We start from the raw sequence: 21937 nt of genomic DNA, 5'->3' as shown, positions 1-21937 counted from the left end.
CTCAAGTTTCACTGCAGATTAGACATGCGACTCATATGTACACATACTTGTTAGTGTTTATGCTTCAACATGCATGCATTTATTTATAGATTTAACACAAAGTGACGACACTGTGTCATCTCTCCGTTTCATAGCATGCAAATGCCAACAGGTCAATCACATGCAATGTAACACAAGATGATTTCCATGGCAACAAACCCAGACTTGAACTTTCTGCCCACATTCGCTGTGTCTTTGGTTTTCTTTCTCACCTGTGCATAGACCAGCCTGGTGAGCAGGACCTTTCTCCCTCACGTTCTTAACAAATATGGTGTCCATTGGTTCCAGCCGACTTCGCTGTAGACCTGTGTTAACGCACACACACACACACACACACACACACACACACACACACACACACACACACACACACACACACACCAAATCATTATAGCATCAGTCAAGACTAGGGCTGGATAGATTCCAATTTCCACACCTTTTTTTTGGTAATCATTGCCAGTGATACTGATTAGTATTATTATAGTTATTATAGTATTATTTAGTACTGTTAGTGCCTCTGTTGTTAGCAATAAACTATATTGCTCTTATTTAATTGTATCTATTTATTTTTGAGTTTAAATAAGATTGCTTAGTTTTATATACTTGTAGAGTGACCTTGGGTGTTTAGAATGTGCTGTAAATATGGAACAATAAAAACACACAAATAAAGGACACGCTGAGTTGTATGATTAACACATTGCAGTATTTATGCACTATATTTAATAAAGACCATGATTGCAATTGACCTGAATGAGCAGAGTAGTATCAAGACTACCCTCATGCTCAAAACAGCTACCTTCATGCTCTTTATTAAAGATATTTTTTAAACGGTAACAGATGTTTCCTCAGGTGACTTGTATTGAAGGAAGACGCTACATCCTGTACATCAGCACATGCTAAGCTTACATCACATCTGTCTGTTCTGATGAAAAATGTTATTTTTATTTTATTTTATTATTTTTTTGCGAATTCAAATATGAGTAAAAGATGGAACTGAAAACTGAAACCAGTACTGGTGTTGGTGCCTTAATCAAACCACATGTAATGTGTCTTGTAAAATTAAAAACAGGAACCAAAGTCATACAGTTGAATTAGGTTAAATAGGATATCTGGTCTAAGAACTTCATGTCATGAAAAATTCATGTCCTGCATTAAATGCTGATGATTTCTTGTATTCACCTCTGTATCATATATATGATACAGAGGTGAATATGATATGATATGATTTCGTCCTTCCTTGCTTTCTTTCTACTCCTCCAAATTTGTAAACACAGCGCTGTCTACAAAAACTACACACATGCCACACCAAAATACATTTTTTTGACCGCTAGAGCCCTCTAGTGGACAACCGATGCCTTGACAAGACAAAGTTTTTTCCCCCAAGAGAATTGGCTGGAACTCTTCATAAAACTTCTCCCATAACATAAACAGACAGGATTATACAAAAGCTAAATATTCCCCCAATCAGTCAGCCACCTAAGGTCACCCACCTTAAATATGTAGCTATAATAAAAATGAATAGACAAAACATGACTTACCCTTTCCATTTCCATTTTCATCATCCTGTTAAAAAAAGAACATAGTCTAAATATTCAGCTGAGACACAGAACCATAATGTTATGAGTATGCAATGAGCAATCTTTCTAGAAAAACCCACTGTCATCAAAACGAAATGAAGCAGAGGTGAATAACATGGTTTAGCATTTCCCCATTGTTTGACGAATAAAGGAATATCTTATCTTATTATTCTAATATGTGCGTGCACTCACACACACACACACACACACACACACACACACACACACACACACACACACACACACACACACACACACACACACACACACACACACACACACACACAATATTTTTTAAGGAAGTAAGTGACACTGTTAACCAAAAAACTGGTATTGTTTTAAGAAGCATTAGGTTGTTGTTTTTTGGTTTGTTTTTTTTAGAAATCCTAATAAAAAAGTAACACTGCTGGTTCAGTTTTCAACATGAAAACGAAATAATTTTTTTATTATTAAATATGAATATAAAAATCGAAAAACTGAAAAAAGTCAAAAACATCAGGTCCATCATAATGCCCAATTAGAGTAAACAGGCCGAAACGTTTTAGCCATTTTTAATATAATGAGGGCGCTGTAGTGTCTTTACGTTTACACTAGAGGGCAGCATTGGTCAAGCATGCTGAAGCAAACGTGATGTTCAGTTAATGATAATGTTATCTGAGTATCTGACAGCTATATCACACTAAGATCCTGGCTAACAAACACAAATTAACAGCTTCTCAATCAGTAGGTCAAATCAGTTAAGACACACACACACACACACACACATACACACACACAGACATACACAGACATACACAGACATACACACACACACACACACACACACACACACACACACACACACACACACACACACACACACACACACACACACACAGGATGCTGACCAGGCAGTTTGAGGTGAGTGTACATCGCTGACAGAGCTCATTCTACACAAACTCACACAATACTGAGGCTTTAGCACTCAGGATGCAGATTGTACATCCAAATACACGCCTTACCTAATACACAGTGCACTATTGAAAGAGATTTGCAGTCAAGTACTTCAGACAGCATGATTCCACATGGGTAAACACACCTATCAGTGGTCTTAGAACTATTTTAATGAGTGATATTTGTTTAAATGTTTAAGGATCTCAACCAGACTTCTTATCTTCAGCTCAGTTTTTGATCCAACATGGGATCCAGAGCACCATTATTACAGATACTCATCAGTTCTGATGTTTGCTGATGCAGTTAAGCAGTTAATGTATACTGGAAATAGACGAGGTGCATTTAAGCTGAAGGACTTACAGAGACATGATTGCGTTTCTGAAAAACATCTGTAATGTATTAATGAGTGGTCTCGAATATATACGTTTGTGCATGAAATTTGGCATTGGCAACACATGTACTTTGATAATTATAGGTAATCGAGAATTGGGAAATGTTCACACTTCTACCCTGAGTTCTCAATTATTAACAGACAAACTGGCAGACATCTAATCCTAATAACAGAAATTAACCTAGTCCTTAATAAATAATATACGATTAAAAGCCATGAACAACTGCTCTCTTTTTCTTTCAGGTCATCCTGACTCCTGCAGGTATCCTGTATGTATGCAGTAACACTAGATCTAGCTGGAACTAGACCAACTTTCTGGGACGTTTTAAAGCTGTATATCAGGAACCAGCTTGCCTCATTCTTAAGAGGGAACAATCAGTTTTATTTCCTAGCAAAGACAATCATATGACACCGAACAAAAGACAACAAACTGGAGTGGGTCGGGACTTGGTACAGCTCGACCCTGTGTCTGTATGTGTGGTACCAGTCAAACACAACACAGGCCTTTTCACTGAGGGGGAAAAACTGGATCTACTCAGGAACAGCACACACAGGGATAATAATAGGACTTTGTTTCACTGTGCGCACACACACACACACACACACACACACACACAAACATCTGCAGCTTGTTATCATCACCTCACACAGCAGGAGACACACTGTTTTAAATTTATGCTGACACAGTACCATATTATACACCCAGATAACTGGACAATCAGCTTTTATAAGTCTAATGTTTATTAAGAATAAAATGACACGTATCATCCTTAGAAAGTTTGTTATACTGTTAGAGAAATCATCTGGAAAGCCATGGCACTACAGAGGTATCTGTAAAGCAATGAACCTTTTTAAGCTGCATCTTTACAATTACTGCAATGTCAGGATTCTTTCTTCTCATCCTTTTATTCCTCACTTCCTCCATTTTACTTTCACGTCCCCACTTAATTATTCTTCCTTTCTTTCTCTTTTTGCTTATTTGTCCTAAAATATTGCACTCACAACTATAGTATATTAGCAATGTACCTCTACCTATTCACTTAGTAACCGTATTTTGTTCTATGTATGATAATAAAGCTTGAGTTGAGTTGAGCAATAGAACACTACTCATTGTTTTTTGCTGACAACCAACCACCTAAATAACTAACCAATAATTCAAACAAATGAACCAGACTAACTGACCAAGCTAATAATCAGACCCAAAGCTATCAACTGATAGTAACCATCTTAAAACAGTGAATCTTTCCATGTTACCACAACAATAACTAAGCAAAGCAACCAAACATACATCAATTAAACAAAAGAAATAAATGAACAAAACAAACCAACCCAAATTCAAACCACCATCAATAAACAGCCAGTTACTGTGTTAAATCAAGTCAGGGGCGGTTCTAGCCCTTTTTTAGGGTGGCTTCAGCCCCCTGTCTGTAATCTCAGCCACCCTAAAACTATAAGCATAATTTTTACTTTCATAAATAAACAATAAAAATTATGTTAAAATGCAGGACATGTTGTCGATGGGAAAGAAAATTATTTATCAGTTTGATCCAAGAGCGATTTTTTTTTACTTTGCTTTTACGCACGCATGTTGTAGTCTTTCAAAAGTACATCTTCAGCTGTCTGCTTTATATGAACGGAGAAGCACAGGTACGCGCAGCGTGCATGCGCAGTCAGAGCTGGAGGCGTTTATCTATAACGTTAATCGGCGGAAAGACGCAAAGACGACAACCAAAAGCAGTGAAATTTCACTATTCTTATTACCAGAGTTGTCATATAATATATAATATAAAACTCTTCTTGTTTTAAATTCTCACTGAGGGCTAAGCCCCCCTAAAGATGAAATCCTAGAACCGCCCCTGACTCAAGAACCTAGCAAAGCTCACATTCTCCTACTGGTAGATCCGGACTAACAGACTAACTTTGGATGAAGTCACAAGAAACTCATCATTACCTTTTCTTCTTTTATTTTGCACTAATTTAGACATACTGTTGTGTAGTGTAGTTTAATATTATTTTAATTTCCTTAAGCAATACTGACTAAACATTTATATTGGTTTTGTTACTAAATACTATATATCACTAATATATATCATATACAATAATATCATTAATATCCTTTTACGCAACATAATGTATCTACATTTGATATCTGTAACCCCTATGGGTTCAAGCCCTTAAGTGTTTTATGTTATTTGACAAGTTGTTTTAAATGAAAATAAGCCGCACTTGTTTTCTATTCAATTTTCTTTCTAATTTGGATAATTATCAGTCGTATCTGATATCCGATTACACCAGGTTATTGCCCAGCTCTAGTGCTCACTGTACAAACCTGTCTTGTGGTTTCCCCCAGTTCCAGGTTCATATATTTATCTTTCCAGATTCTTTAAAACCTTAATTGTTTGGGTTGAGCTAAGGTTGCAATACCTCCTAATGCTTCCTGTCAGCTTCCACCAACTTGCTCTTATGATTCCTGGAAATCTCAAAAGCCACTATGATGATTATTTCTAGACCCACATCAGTGATGGTAACACTAAAAGCATGTCAGACACTAAGAATCCACAGAGTGTGACTAATGCCATAACAAACCATACTCGCATTTTGTCTATGTAAACATTGGCTTTTATTTCCTAGTTGCTATGAGGGTGTTTACGGTAATTGGCAGTTTACCTTCAGGCTAGTGTGCAAGGCCGACTCAGGCGGATATACAATGAAGTGGCGCAGTGTGAAGCCGAAGCCCTGTGAGTTCTTATGGAGCACAAGCGTCCGTGGGCCCTGCCAGGACAAACCCCTGCCCTCAGCTCCGCCCCCCAGGACCGGCCGAGGGTTTTCGCTGGACGACGGGATACCATCTCTTCGCCCCTTTGTCTAGAACAAACAAAAAAACAGAAATGATGATCTGGTAAACAAACAAGCACTCACATACCAGGGATCAAGTTGTTCCATCTAATCCGGAGATAAGATTTTTCTCATGAAAGTTATTCGGGGTCAAGAACAGCTTTATGAAAATGGAAAACATGGAAAAAAGGGAGGGTCTAAAAACTGTTTGAGGGATTTTTTTTAGGTGTACTTTACAATGCAAAACATTTCCAGAGTGACTTAACAGTTATAAAAGAAATATGGTGGTTCTAAGGCTGTACATCAGTGTTTCTAAAAGCTTTTGTAGTTAGCAATGCTTTTAACCGTAAAATAAACCGCACAGACACCCTGAGTACATATTTATTTAACTAAGAGTATTGAACTATTCAAACATTAAACTCATTCCTCATTCTTTAAATGACTACAGTAACCTTTTGGCTATTTTTCTGGAGACACATTTTTTATTCCTGATCTTACTTCTAAGTCAAATAAAGTTATCACCGATTCCCCGTTTGTGTTTTTGTTTCTGTTTTGGTTCTGTCTCTGTCCCCTGTTCGTCCATGTGCTTGCTACCTTATTGTGTTCAGCTGTTCGATGTTTCAGTGTTTCCTAATGTTGACCTTGCGCATATATTTTCCTTTTCAAATGACAGACTAAGCCGAATTGATTTTGTAATTAAACAGTTCGAGTAATCAAAATAATAACTCTGAAAACTAAATAGAAAATATCATAGCTATGTATTATTAGATTAATAATTATTAATTATCTGCCCCCTTAGTTACTGTCACTTTAATCAAACCACTCATCCATAATTTGGAACCACTCATCCATAATGAGATTTTAAAAAAAAGAGCTTGAAAATAAACTCCAAACCTGGTAATGAATAAAATAATTCCCTAAAATAATTTCTGTTTGTCTAGTAAACATGTCCGATTTCAGCTGTGAATACTATTTCTCAGACACACACAAGAAGCACTATTCTCTAGGACTGTCCCAGCACTATTCTCTAGGACTGTCCCACATCTGTCAATCAATTAGCCGGCAACACCTGAGCAAACAGTGGAGGAAGAAGAGGTGGAGGAAGGGTCAGGGATATTCTCAACATCTCCACGAAGCACACTTTTTGCTGCCAACCAGACACTGTTCCTTTGGGAATAACTGCTCGAAAACAGCTTGGGAAAAATGTCTGGAATCGCAAACAGGCTCTAAGGAAAACAACAGGAAAATCCTTGATTTCTGTCTATAGTTTATTCGGGATCAGAAAAAAGCTCTGAGTGTGTAGGAGTGTAACACAGAGCTGCTTATGAAGCACATGGAGCACACGGGGCTTCTGGCGTAACATAAAAATCTAGCTAATTGTATAGAATTAAGCTAAAATTATGCTGTAAGCATGCCTGTATTCCATGGAGAAAATAAAAACACACACACACACACACACACACACACGCACGCACGCACACACACACAGCAGAGCCATGTGCTACTTTTTGTGCATGGTGTAAGCGCTTGTCTCGCTATATATAGGATAATATGATGAATGTTGCTATGGTTCTGTAAGTGGGCACAAAATCCCCTTTCCCTACCACACAAAAACAAGAAGTCAGGGCTTGGTTTTTTTTGGCAGGAAGTGTGGTGAGATGAAGAATTTTGCCCCATCTGTTCAATTGAAATGTACACAGGCAGAAGAGCTGAACAAATAGCGACTTGAGAAAGATTTTTTTTGGTACTTTACTGTAAGTGAAACACCCTTCCTGTGTTCCTGCACTGAGCAGTGACTTATACACCTTGACACACATCCATGACACACACCATCTCTTTCCTTTCGCATTTCTCTCCATCTCTATCATTTATTCGCTCTGATCTCACTCCCTTTTGCTTGCCTCTGGTTCACTCGCATAGTCAAGCAAATGATGTCATCCTGTTTTTCCATTCCAAAATTCCCTGAGTTCTTTCTAACCTTTCAAACTGGCATGGCTCTAGGTGCTGAAAGCAAGGAACAGAAAGTGATACAAAGCATTACAAGTAAGAGCAAAAAGAGCTTGACTAGGACGAGGGCTGAGCGATGCAATACGATATCAATACTGCAATATATTATCATCATAAACATTTCCTAGGTGAATTTCCTTTCAGTGCAAAGAAATTCTTCAATGTTGGAGGTTGAGGTCAGAGCACAGGGTCAGCTATTAGACAGCACCATGGGAGCAGAGAAGGTTAAGGGTCTTGCTCAAAGGGCCCAACAGTGGCAGTTTGGCAGTGCTGGGGCATGAACCCTGATCTTCTGATCAACATCCCAGAGCCTTAACCACTTGAACTACCAGTGCCCACCTGATATTGCAAACAATTATATAAAAATATGCTTTTCTGTGAATATCTCACATGTAATTATTAATTTTGTAGCCCCAACCACAGTCTCAGGCTCCCCCATGGTTTACAAATCTTTTCTAGACACAGGTTTCAGAATCTTGAAGGCTGCACTTTTATGTGTACACACGTCCTTCAACACAACAGTGTCCAATGACAAAACAACAAAAAGTACAAAACTCTTCTAAAAATTCCTCGAATCTGGATCGTAAGACTTGTACTGGCCAACTTTGAGCAGCTGATTGACATGACATATTTACAGAGATCGGTCAAAAAGCACTGATTAAACATTTAATCTAAATAAGAAATAACATTAAATACAGCTATAAATGGATAGAAGTGTGAAGCTTTGTCTAAACTCTTTTTACCAGAGGATAAAAAAAATGGAATTTGCATCTGTTTGGTTGTGTCCGTGTTCAGCATCGGATGTCTTATAAAACTCATATAAAAGTATACACTCAGGGATTTAAGAATTGGAAGATTTTTTTAATAAGTCTTTCTGTTTTTATCTAGTCTACAAGAGGCAAAATATTCATAGAAAAGTTTTTTCCCCACACAAATGCTTCTATCTTCAAAGTAAATGGTGATCGATCCCATTTCTGCTCTCTGAGATGCCCCAAGTGTTTATTCATAATCATCTAAAATTTGATGGCTTTATCTTCCAAAAAAGGGAAAACGAGTCCTGACGCAATTTATTGAAAATAAATTGAAAATGTCCCATAAGTCGATATTCAGGGTACTGAGTAAATAAAAAAAAAACTGTAATCTTCACATTTCTGTGGTATAAAAGGAACAAAGCTCATAACAGTGTACTGGTACATATTCAACAACAAGGTAGTTAGAAGACCATTCAGTCTTTTATTATTTCTTAGAACAGCACACCTCTAAATGTTTTATTCCAAGTGTTTATAGTGTATTATATATAAAATAAAAAATACTGTTGGAACTGTAGACTTTTACAAGGTGGTTTTAAGCATTTAGAATTTTGTCAAAATCTCAATTATCACAATATGTGTTTTGCCATCTTATTCACCACTAGTAAATCCTGTGATATATAATACATATTGTATTATGAACGTTTTAAAGATTGCCTTATGAATTGCTTGCCATATCACCCACCCGTAACATGGACATGATGGTTTAACGAGATACAAAGGTAGAGAAAGATAGAAAGAAGTGAAGAGAGAAGCATGAATCGATGAATGACGTAGCAAACAATAACGGTGAATTCCAGAGATCTCACTGCTAGGTCTGGGCATGCTCAGATAAGACGATATACAAGTGAGCACTTTAAAAGAGAGCAAAAGACAGAGAGAGTTCAGCATGCTGGAGCATGCCAAGTTTCGACCACAAGGTTCCTCCCGTCGCTGAGAATACCAAAGCCATGTTATTACCCCAAAAAACACACACATACACACACATAACCCTAGAGGCTCAAAAACTGCTCCTATCCTGTCCCCCTCCAGCAACATTTATCCATTCAAGTCCTTCCTTAATCCTAATGTTCCTAACAATGTTTTCAACCTGCTAAATGTTCCAGGTGGAGCATGAGTATGTGTGTGGGATGTGAGCGGGTTCCTCACCTTTTGCAAAATGACGCTGTTCTCGTTATCCTTTCCGAGCACTACCAATACCAATTCCAATACCGACGGATTTGCTCACAATCTTACAGGAAAGTGACATCATTTATTTCTGACACCGATGATGAATCAGACAATACCGCAACTGTTTTTTTTGCACTGTGTATAAGTTCATAACACTGCTGTGGTATTAAAGGATCATTGCGGTTGAGATGGCTTTCACCTCGACGGAGTTCATGCCGTCTTTCTGCAATCGCCTGGGGCATGTTGCGGCCTGTAGCTCATCCATAACCTGCAAATTGTGATTATATTGCTACACATTGTGGAGGAAATTAAATTCTAATCTAATGCCATAAATTATATTGTAAGGTTATATTGACAGCTTGAGGTCACACTGCAGCCTGGAGACTCTGAACTAGCCATGACTTCAGATCCCTCCCTACACACACACACACACACACACACACACACACACACACACACACACACACACACACACACACACACACACACACTACATAGGCTTTCATACACACAGACATCACACAAACACACACGACTCAAAAGATCCCTACATCATTTAAACCAGCAACTCCAAAAAAATGTGTTTTATTCACTTGTAAGTAGGCATGGAAGCATGAAGATCCAAGATTGCACATCAACCTGTTTTTCTGTTCTAACAGTTAAGCACAAGACTGTTAAACTGGGTTTTCCACTTGTCCATCACTGTTTGCCCTGCAGAACTTAAATAATGAAAATAAAAGTGCCAAGTGAAGGCGCAATGATGAAACAGTTTTCACACATATGTACAGGGATGTTAGCAATTAAACAAACAAAGACATTTCCTGTGCACTTTTGGTGCTTGGACCCCTAAAACCATGGCATTACACCATTGTGTATTGTTAAAACAAAAGCATTAGGTGTCTGTATGTGCAGCTGTACGTCTGGTGATGATAAGTCTTTCTCAAAAACCTTACTGCCTGCTCACACTCAATGAAATAAAACATGGCATCCCCCTTGATTTTAAACTAATCTAAGAACTCAGCTATAGCTTTATTCATTCCAGCTTCCGAGACTTCTCCACTGATGATGATTTTAAAAACAGAATGGAAAAAAGAGTACGTCATTTTGGTTTCACCATTTTGGGACTCTGCAGAGAGCTTTGGTCAGAGGAAATCATAAAATCCATGCAGATTTGGGTACAGAAGGAACTTGATATCGGTACAACCATAAGGACAAAACCCAGGGTCCAGATAGTAGCTCTACATCATTTTACTAACACTAGTACTAAATAAACAATGTTTGTTTTGTCTACACAGGCTTTGTGTTTGTATGTGTACCAGCTGTGTTTAGAGTCGTGAAGCTGATTCGCTCATATACTACCTTGTCCTGCATTCCATACACATAGTGTACATTTTTGTCTTACTATACATGTCAGGATCTTCCAATGCAGGACATTATTGACATGCTACACCTAAATTTAATCCTAACCTTACCTCAGTCAACAGCAAAGCTTTAAATAAAAGTTTTTGTACAAAGAAACTGGAGTTTTAATAGAGGGGTCCAGCCGAATGTCCTCACAAGGTCATTAGAAGCCTTCAGTTTTTCTTTTCAGTTACTAATTAGACTCTTCAACCCATCATTTGGGTTGCCAGATTGGAATGTTCAATATATAAATCTAAAGCATAACTTATTAGATGTGGTCCTTTGTTAATATCTGGCAGTCGTACAAATTAAGGTTTCCGACATCGTCATCTGTCATAACGTTTAGCTCAGATAATTCTAATCATAGTAGCTTCCAACACTTTTTCAATGGATAAAAATACAACAACCAAATACTTGCGTAAAAATGTCAGTTCTGAAACTTACGTTTCAATTTCATTTTTAAATTTAAGCAGGCTGATTGGTGACACAATAGTCCACAGTGTTTGTTACAGCTTACAAACCTGTGATCTGGTGAACCATTTATCATCATTCTAGTACTACTAATAATAATGATAATAATAATATATTATGATCCAGAATACTTACTTGAGAGCATAATTAGAAAATTCATTTCCAGAATCATCTGGAAGCTGATACAATCCTAAATGCTTATGAAATATACTGCGGAATACTGAACCTAATCCAGATTACATACTAAACACAATCTAAAATACTTACCAAATTCAGGTTCAGGAATAATTACTAAATATGATCCAAAATACAGGCTAAATACAATCTTGATATACTTACTAAATACCAAATCTGGAATGTTTGTGAAATACAATTTTTACTAAATATGTGGAATACATACTTAATAGTTTAACTTACATAAGAGTAGACACTACGATCTGAAAACTTTAATAAATATGGAATTCCAGTGCACAAATACAGAATAAATTGATTTAGGATATGATTGAAACACTATACATACCTAACTTCCATAACTTTCAACCAACATTTTCCAGTTTAGTATCAATGAAACAGTTCAATGCAAACCATCAGTACTGAGTGAGAATAAGTACACAATAAACTGAACTTTCAGCTCATTCATTTATTCATTCATTCAAATGATCTCTGCTTAGTTGGTGCAAGTGTGTATGAATGAAGAGTAAACTACTATAATTGAGCGTGCGCACACACACAAACACACACATACACACACACACACACGGCTTACCCTGTTTCCGCACAAGTCTGTTCTGGGTTGAGTCGGTGCAGACTCAATGCTGGGAGTGTGGGTGATGAGCAAGTTGTCCCGAAACACGGCCACCCAGATGCAGCGTGGCTCGGGGGCACTACAGTCCACCCCCACCACGTCCCAAAAGCTCCACTCTCTAGCACTCGGTCTTGGACATGCAGCGACAGCAGGCATTATCACGGGCAATACATCCGTTGCCAACATCGCATAGATACACACGTAAAGCTATTCACACACACACACTCACTCACACACACGATTGCACAAGGACGGGCTTGCCGAAGCGTCAGTCACTCAGAGATCATCTCAGACTTCCAGACTGAGCAATAAAGAAAATGAAACGGTTTAAAAAGCCAAAAGCATCACTGAAGAAAGGAGAAAATTCCAAACTCTTGAACTCGTTCCATGATATTCCATGGTTTTCCTCGATGGGAGTCTCTCAACATTCCACGGTTAATCCAACAAGTTCCATGTCACGCCTGCAGACTCACACACAAACACCAGACATAGACCGGTGTGCTCTGAATGTTGTGGCACATCCGGAGATGAAAGCAGATCCCGTCTGCAGATCAGAGACTCCCGGCTGGCAGACGGCGTGCATGCGGGTGCGAACGTGTGTGTGTGTGTGTGTGTGTGTGGCATGTGGTGAGATAGTAAATCCAAAAGAGCCGGTCAGCAGCTGGAAAAGCTGGCCATCCAAGTTAAATGAAATGAATCAAACTAACTGTCTGTATTAGGATAGCATCACACGCTGACTGCCTTTCTCTCTCTCTCTCTCTCTCTCTCTCTCTCTCTCTCTCTCTCTCTCACATTCTTTGTTTCATTCTTTTTCCTCGCACTCGTCCCTTGAGTCTTCTGAACCTCCTCTTTCCTTCTCTCCTGCCACACTGAGTCACTCAGTCAGCTCACTGTGTCAATGCAGGACCGACCCCCCCCCCTTTCTCTCTCTCGCTCAGTGTGTAATCACTCCTTTTTCCACATTGCAGAAAAACTCAAAGCTGCTAATTAAACACCAAACTGTAAAGAAATGCAGTCTGACGTCTGAGCCAGCGTCTGAGCGGCAGCTGACCGCTCTGTGTGTGTGTGTGTGTGTGTGTGTGTGGGAAAATAGACAGCGTGGCACAGCTGCTATCCCTACACTTCAAAACTTCACTAAGAAGCTAGTGAAGACAAACAGGGCTAGGCAATGTGATGTCATAATCTTCATACTGAAGTCATTACTCAGAGCAGCAAGTCGCTGAACATGTTATACGCTGATTTTTTTTCTGTTAAAATACACAGCAATGCCTTTCTGCATCATAGTTTTTTTTAGAAAATGTGTCTTGAGTTACTAAACGATTCTTAAAAAACAATTATTAGAGTATGATGACAGATTAACAGCCAGGGCTCTCAGGCTACTCAACAAACTGACAAAAATGAATGAGTCTATAGTTTCACCCTGAATCACATGCTAGCAGGAATTCTTCAATGACACTGTGTTGCATAAAAGTATCACATTACATCGTTTTATTACCAACATTAATACTTTCATTCAATTTTCTTTTCGTCAGTTTGTAGATACTAAACACACACGAGGATATCTGTTTGGAAGGAGTCTCCGGTGGCAATGCATGGTAACATAAACATATATAGTAGGTAACTTTAGGTTTTCCACCACAGTGAATTCTTCAGGATTTTTTTTTGTCTTATTCATATTAAAAGAGAGAGAAAATAAAGTCTGGTGAAGGAATAACTCTTTTGATCTGCTATAACGTAAGCAAAGCTTTGTTTTGCTGATGTTCCTCTACAGTAAATGTAGCTATAAACGGATAAAAACTACGATGTGTCATTCTATATAAGTATATAATTGTCAGATTTGACAAATTGTTGTGATGAAACACTTTAATAATTAAATGATCGACTTCAGGTGGTAACAGTGAGTGTTCATCGTTGGTAACCAGCTCATTGTTGATTATTTATCTGGCGTGTTTTATTCTGTAGTTCAATGCAGCAAGTGATATCAGCAAGAAAAATAATTGTTACATACAAAGAAATCCTGTCTAGGTTATCCCCCAGGTCAGGTGAAGACCCCACGTCCTTAACATTCAGCACTATTGTTTCATTTGTGAATCTCATAATGCCTTATTTATTTCAACAGACATTCCTGAAAGCACATCTCACTTTCTTTCCTCTCTACAAGTCTCTGTCTCAGCGCGTTCCTTGTGCAAAAAAAGACGAGGGGAAAACGAGGAAGACCTGCCAGGTAAGCAAACACAGATGCAGCCGCAGACAGACACCGAAACGAAAGAAGAAGAAAAAAAAAATACAAGAGAAAGAGAAAAAGGCACGTTACAAAAAACCTCCCACAAAGAAATGGTACAACTAAACACATCCTTACAGCTGCTCACTCTGCTAGCCAACAGCTGCAGCAGACCATCTCACAGGTTTTACACACACACACACACACACACACACACACACACACACACACACACACACACACACACGTCTAAACACACACAAGTCTATAGAAAGACACATGTACACACAGACAAAGAGGTTTGTGGAAAATCTCACCAAACCGCCACGTCTCAGGTGTGTGTGTGTGTGTGTGTGTGTGTGTGTGTGTGTGTGTGTGTGTGTGTGTGTGTGTGTGTGTGTGTGTGTGTTTGTGAGAGAGTGAGAGACAGACAGGAAGGTGGCCATGGCAGAGCTCCAGTGCCTCTAGAGAAGGCAGACAGGTTTCACCGGCCGCACAACTGGACAAGCGGCAACACGAAAACAGCCGAGCCGGAAAAATGTTTAATAAAAAACGGAAATCAACGGTAACGTCATACAGTGTGTCTCTGTCTCACAGACACACACACACACAAACACACACACACTTTCTGTATTGTTATTTCTATCATACAGCATTCACGTTTCAGAAACACACTGATGGCAGACACAATAGTCTCTGAGAACATAGCCGTAGAAGCATGACTGCAAATCAAAGGAATGTTCGGGGGGAAAAACACTGAGTTATTTAACTGATATTTATTTATTCTAGTTCAGTTCTTTCCAGAAGATTTAAACATTATTTATAAAGCATAATTTCCCTATGAGAAAAAAAATGAAGCTGAACCATTAAACAGACACAGTGTCACACACATACATGCACACACAGGTATACATGCACACACTCATACACACACAGGCACACACACATATGTGCACACACCTTCATACACACCCATACACACACGTTGAAATCCTCACAATCCTAGTTAGAATGAAGCCTGACCCCTGCTGGAGAGTGTACTCATTTCTCTCTCTCTCTCTCTCTCTCTCTCTCTCTCTCTCTCTCTCTCTCTCTCTCTCTCTCTCTCTCTCTCTCTCTCTCTCTCACACACACACACATAAATGGACACACACACACACAAGACTTATCGCTCTCATGGTTCCTCACATTTAATTTGTAATCCTCAGCGAGCAACAATACACACACCCAAGCCCGAGCTGGGTTCAAGAACCAGAAATGTCTCCGTTAACATGGAAACGCTAAAACAGCAGCATTACAGTAAACACAATGACCATAATTCAAAACATAGCGCTTTTTGTAACAAAGCTTAAAATGATCGGAACTTACCAGAACAATACATATGAACAACTAGGGGGTAGTTGTGGCCTAATGGTTAGAGAGTTTGACTCCTTAACTCTAAGGTTGTGGGTTCGAGTCTCGGGCACCAAACGAACACAAATGCTCCCCGGGCGCCGCAGCATAAATGGCTATAAATGCTCCGGGTATTTGCTCACGGTGTGTGTGTTCACTTCTGTGTGTGTGCACTTTGGATGGGATAAATGCAGAGAATGAATTCTGAGTATGGGTCAGCATACTTAGCTGTATGTCACGTCACTTTCACTATATATTTCCTTCTGGTCAATACTGGCAATAATTAAATACCAAACAAAAAAAAATGTCTAAAAAAGTACCTACATTACCTACAATTCCTTTCAAGGATCTCTTTGTGAAAAAAAAAATAATAATTTACAGATATTGCTGAATGAAACACAAACTGTCGATAAAATTTCAAGCAACAACACAATCTTTTAGTTTGTTTGTCAATAACTCAAATGTTAAAAAGTATGGAAACAGTTTTTGAAATAAAAATGGACCACAATTCCAACAAATATTAGAAGGAACACAGACTGTAGCGACATGAGCAAAACGAGGCCCAGTGATGGCTGTGAATGGAAGGTGAAGTAACAGAGCCTGTTAGGTAAAGGAGTGAGTTTTTACACCTGCGTGTTGTTAACGAGAAGATGATTTAACTGCTGTTGTTCTTTCTGGTGACAGGGAGCTGGCACTGCACAAAGTTAAGTAGCTGGTCACTGTGTGTTTATCAGCTGGGGTGTCAAGTGCTTTATTTTGGCACAAGCCAGGCTTAAGCCAGGCTCTCTCTCTCTCTCTCTCTCTCTCTCTCTCTCTCTCTCTCTCTCACACACACACACACACACACACTTGATCTGTTTCTCTATCGCTCTCATTCTTAAGCTTGCATTTGCTCATTACACTTTTAGGCTGCAGTTTAAAAAGTTAAATTCCTGACATTTGCTGATACACTGACAAAACACTACACAGAAACAGACTTCCTGCAAACCTGCACCCGGTGCTACACATGATGAATAACAAATCATTAAACTCGTGCTCATTTCCTCTTAAGTCTAGCATTTGTTTTTGCTCGGTTTTGTCCTTGCACTGCATTAAAACTCACCTTGGATTAAAAAAAAAAGCATGACCACTTCACCTCAAGATGTGCTGCTTCCTCAAAAAGGATCTACCTGCACTTCAGCCAAATAAAGTCACAGGCAGGTAGAAAAATGATCGGAGGTGCTTGATTTCTACAAGTAGCTTAAAATATCTTGCTGGGAAAAAAAAGGAGGAAAGAACAGAAGGTACAAATTATCAAGTTAAATGTTGAGAAAGAGAGAAGGCAGAGGAGAAGAAAAGTCTATGATCTAAAGCAGAAACCAAAGAGCTTCCAGATGGGGCATGCACTCAACACACCCCACAGTACAACAAGCTACACAACACACACATAAGCGAAAAAGTGATTATCAACAAGCACTATTGTATCATTACTACTCTTTTTTTTTCTTTTTTTTTTTGAGCCAGAGAGTTGAATTTGACTGTGGAAAAAGACATCCCATAATTCTGTTTGGGTAAGGTGAGTTTTTAAAAATAAAAGCATAATTCAGAAAAAAAAGTTATCTAACTATGCTCCACATAATAATATCTGCCCCAATCAGGCATCCCAAAGTAATTCCTCTCTTTTATTTGCATACGTTTTCATTTGAAGAAGTAACAGAAAAGGATGAGCAGAGTACAGATGCAGAACTGACTGAAAAAGTCAATGCTAATGTTCTCCACACGGCCTAGGAGTGTATTCCAGCCCGGGTTTGCACAGGGTGGAGTCACACTGCACTGATTACATTTTATAAACGATCATTTCTTGTTTTCTGCATAACTGCATGTGCATGCATGCGTGTCTGTGCCGATGATGTCATTCTGTTCTGGAGTGCTATCACGATTGTGATCTAAACACATCCATACTGGGTTAGCCACGAATTCCACGTGGACGCAGAAGCCGCCAACTCTCTGTGGCTTTGTTTGTTTTAAATACATTTTAACCACTTGCAACTACAAAACCAAAGAAATGTGACAACGTAGGATCTACGACTGAATAAACCACTGGATCTTCTCCATAACCACGCGAGAGGGGCTTTTTAAAAATTCAGACTGGCTTTAATTCTGCAGAGTAAAACTACATCTGTGTCTCAATGCATGTAGCATAATACCTACATCCAGTGCTGGAGATGTTTTTTTTTCTTGTTTATTTCTTCTCTGCCCCTTCTTCTTTAACTCATGTGACACTGCCACCTACTGCTCATGTCTGCATAAAGAATGTTGGCAGACACGTGTGCAAACGTCTACGTGCGACACCTGCACATATTTACACAGACACAGAACAATAAATCCGTGAAAATAATCTGGAAATTACATCCTTGATAATTACATCCTCTCGGCTGAAATGAATTCTGAAACTTCATTATAAATTAGAGCTTTAAAGATGAAATTGGAAAATAGCTGAAGCTCTCCGCTAGACAGGCATTACAGTATATTCCCTTCACATAGCCTTCTGATTTCTCCTTTACTGATCTTCTCTACTTCTTTTTTTCTATTAATCACTCCATTTTCTCCCTCTGTACAGATTTTTCACCGTCTGTCCTGCTCCCGCTTGGCTTCTGTGTAATTAGCAGCATTTAAATTATAACGTTGGGCTGCAGAGATGACGTTCTTCTTTCCTTATTTGTGTTCGGGACTGTGGTGGCTGGAATGCTTGTCTTTCGAGAATGATGTGAGGCAACAGCTAAAGAGCCAAAGAAAAGAGGGTAAAAAGAAAAAAAAATGAAATGGAAGAAGAATTCTGAAGTTGAAAGGCAGTTTGGGAAAGCCCAAAGCCTTCTTTGGTCAGTCAGACCACCAAAGTTTCCAGTGGATATGAAAAGAGTGCAAAATTACTTCATATATATATATCACACACACACACACACATACACACACACAATTCTAGCCTAATCTTGTGATCCCTCTTCCCAAATCATTAGCATGACCTTGACAGAGATATAAATCATGAACATGTCTATTTACATCCTAGCCACGGAGTTCACTTTAGGTGGTGAAAAGAGATAAGTCCATCTAAGAGAACGCTTCCTTACTGAGCCATAGCCGTTACACACACAAACACACATACAGAGTATATAAATATATAAAAGCACTGGGAATGTTTTGGAACCACAGCCATAACCATCAGTTCATCTCTACAGTTTCCTGTTGATACTGATTACTGAACAGAGAAAACCTTGTGTGTGTGTGTGTGTGTTTGTGTTTGTGTGTGTGTGTGTGTGTGTGTTTGTGTGTGTGTGTGTGTGTGTGTGTGTGTGTGTGTGTGTGTGTGTGTGTGTGTGCGCAGCATCCTTGAATACTAACCCGTGGTTGAACCAAGTCATAAGACATACAAACTTGTCGCATGAACAAATGATTAGGCTTGTTTCCTGCTCTCCATACCACACACACACACACACACACACACACACACACACACACACACACACACACACACACACTTCTCAGAAGATTTTTACTGTATCTTAATTACTCTACTAAAAATCACAATACTATGTAACTAGCTATGACCTAACGTGAGGATATTTGAGAGGATTGTTAACACTTTCTTATAAAAATTACTTTATCTTTACTGCTGATGCTAGTTAGCTAACATAAGATGATTATTTTCAGTCATACTCATTAATGATCATAATGCCGCTAGCTGGCTAATTATTCTTAACTTGAGAGCTCTTCTGGGACAATTCTTCATATTTATATTCATCACTACACAAACTATACATCACATAGTGTTTATGGCTAATGTTAGCTACCTAGCTAACATGAGCTGACAGGGTATCTGAGGAAATGTTTAACATATTTATGTTTTTTCCAGAAGCTAATAACACCTAACAACATGAAGGAAATGTAGATATATTCAACAATCGTTAATTTCTAGGAGCTCATTTAAACTACCTTGACAGTATCTCAGAGAGAATTTTAGTCATATTCAATAATTGTCCAGGAGCTAACAAAAAACAAAAACAAAAAACTTCACAGGATTTATAAAGAAACTTTAGTAATATTAAAGCTTACACAAAATAAACTGACAAGATTTCTGAGGAAATTTTAGTCATATTAAGGCTAACAAAAAAAAAAAAAAAACCTGACAAAATTTCAGAGGAAATTCTAATCGTATTCATTAATCTTTAATGTCCAGAAGCTAAAAAGATGAACCCTGGCTTTTTAGGGAATTTGTTACTGTCTGTTAACTTTTATTGTTATTGATCTAAGCTGACAAAAATATCCAAATGAAATCGTAAAAATAAATTTTTCGCTTAGAAATCGATGTTTGCTAGGTTAGTTAACGTGTTTGTTTTCCCTTGAGGCTCATTAAAGACAGTCTACGATTTCAAGCAGAGGTTAAAAAGTCATTCATTATTTATTATTTTTATATATTATGACCTCACTGGTCACAGCAAAGCACATCACTCACAGTCAAAAAAAAAAACATTTAGGTGAAAAGTTCAAGTGTGTGGAGTGTTTATCAGACTGTGTGACTAGTAGCATTATTATAACCTGATGCAAAACCCACAAAGACAGGAAATGCAAAAAACCCTCAGATCTCGATCCTATCACAATTTTACGGTCTGTGGAGAGCTGCAGGTGAAGATATCATTCATGCAGGCTCAGAGCAGACAGAGGCAGACTCGTAGCATGACGTATAGCTTATGGCTACGTCATAGGGTCTTGTGATAAAGTAGATGTGGAATGATATGGCAAAGTATATTATATATGTGGCACACAACATGATATACAACACGAAGGACAATAAATTCAACATTTTTATTGAAAAGATATTCTAAAAATTGTTTGAAAGAGAAACAAGAGGGGGGAAAAGTTAGTGTTGAATCTGGTTCTTGTTACTCTAAGTAACAATGGAGTGGGTTATGCTTTCAGAAAACAGAATGTCAGTTTAATAAACAAAGCTGGCAGGACTGCGAGAAATAGAGAGAGAGAAAGAGAGAGAGAGAGAGAGAGAGAGAGAGAGAGAGAGAGAGAGAGAGAGAGAGAGAGAGAGAGAGAGAGGGAGAGTGAGAGAGAAAAGAGAGAGAAGCCCTTTTACTTGACCAAATAAGGCAGAAGCTTGAAAGACCATAACAGAGAGGAGGAAAAATGCTAAAGGGGTCACCACAATGAGACAAAAAAAAAGTTTAGAAAGTACCCGGAATTATGAAGCATACGCATAAACACTGCACACAATAAACACACAAGGGGACAAGATGGAGGGAAAGAACAAACTCTGATAACGAAGGCTCACGTGCAAGTAAACAAAAGCAGAACCGAAGGCTGGTGTTCTGAAAGAGGAAAAAAACTTGGAGGGATAAGAAAGAGATGAGAATAGAGATGGAGAGTGATAACTGTAGTCCTCCCTGCCCCCAGGAGACTTCGCTCTCTGCCCAGCCCAGTTATCAGTGTATCAGCCTGCCTGGACAAGATCCTGCACACACCCGCTCTAATCGTTATACACACACATCAATGTGTTCATAACTAAAAGCATCAATAATGGAAATTTTGTATGTTTTAGTATTCTCTGTTCTAGTATTCTTAAAATTGCAGCCATGGTTTTAATTTGGGGTTTTTTCTGACACACACGGAGCAGTACGTCAGGTCTGGAGAGCACCACATGCTGGGAAGATATGAAGCGTGGCTGTGTTTTCAGCCATTTCAGGTAACACTCCCAAGCTGTGAGATTATTTCACTTCCTTCCCTTCAGTTCCCCACGGATCCTAACAGGCTCTATGTAAAAAAAATATGCAGCGTCAGAGTGCTTTATGTAATCTAAGGAAGGAGTTGAGTTCACTTATACCACACTGCTGTTGAATTCTTTAA

The 21937-nt window shown here is 38.6% G+C and overlaps 1 protein-coding gene across 9 annotated transcripts in view; it reads right to left on the bottom strand.

Annotated features, from left to right (window-relative positions):
- Positions 1-21937, bottom strand: part of arhgap23a (Rho GTPase activating protein 23a) — a 70351-nt gene that overhangs the window by 24690 nt on the left and 23724 nt on the right. For 3 of the 9 annotated variants that reach the window (XM_047800701.1, XM_047800700.1, XM_047800699.1), the window contains 3 exons: positions 5608-5805; positions 1578-1602; positions 252-344 (listed from right to left, as the gene is read on the bottom strand). In XM_047800701.1, the coding sequence (XP_047656657.1) occupies positions 252-344; positions 1578-1602; positions 5608-5805 (316 nt within the window). Of the gene's footprint in view, positions 1-251; positions 345-1577; positions 1603-5607; positions 5806-12399; positions 13298-21937 lie in introns of those variants that run through there. The other 6 variants (XM_047800695.1, XM_047800696.1, XM_047800698.1 and 3 more) reach the window with 3 other exon arrangements.

Source organism: Tachysurus fulvidraco, chromosome 15, assembly GCF_022655615.1.
Source record: "Tachysurus fulvidraco isolate hzauxx_2018 chromosome 15, HZAU_PFXX_2.0, whole genome shotgun sequence".
NCBI classification, from domain to species: Eukaryota; Metazoa; Chordata; class Actinopteri; order Siluriformes; family Bagridae; genus Tachysurus; species Tachysurus fulvidraco.
The sequence above is the reverse complement of the archived record's forward strand: the minus strand, read 5'-3'. Positions and strand labels throughout refer to the sequence as shown.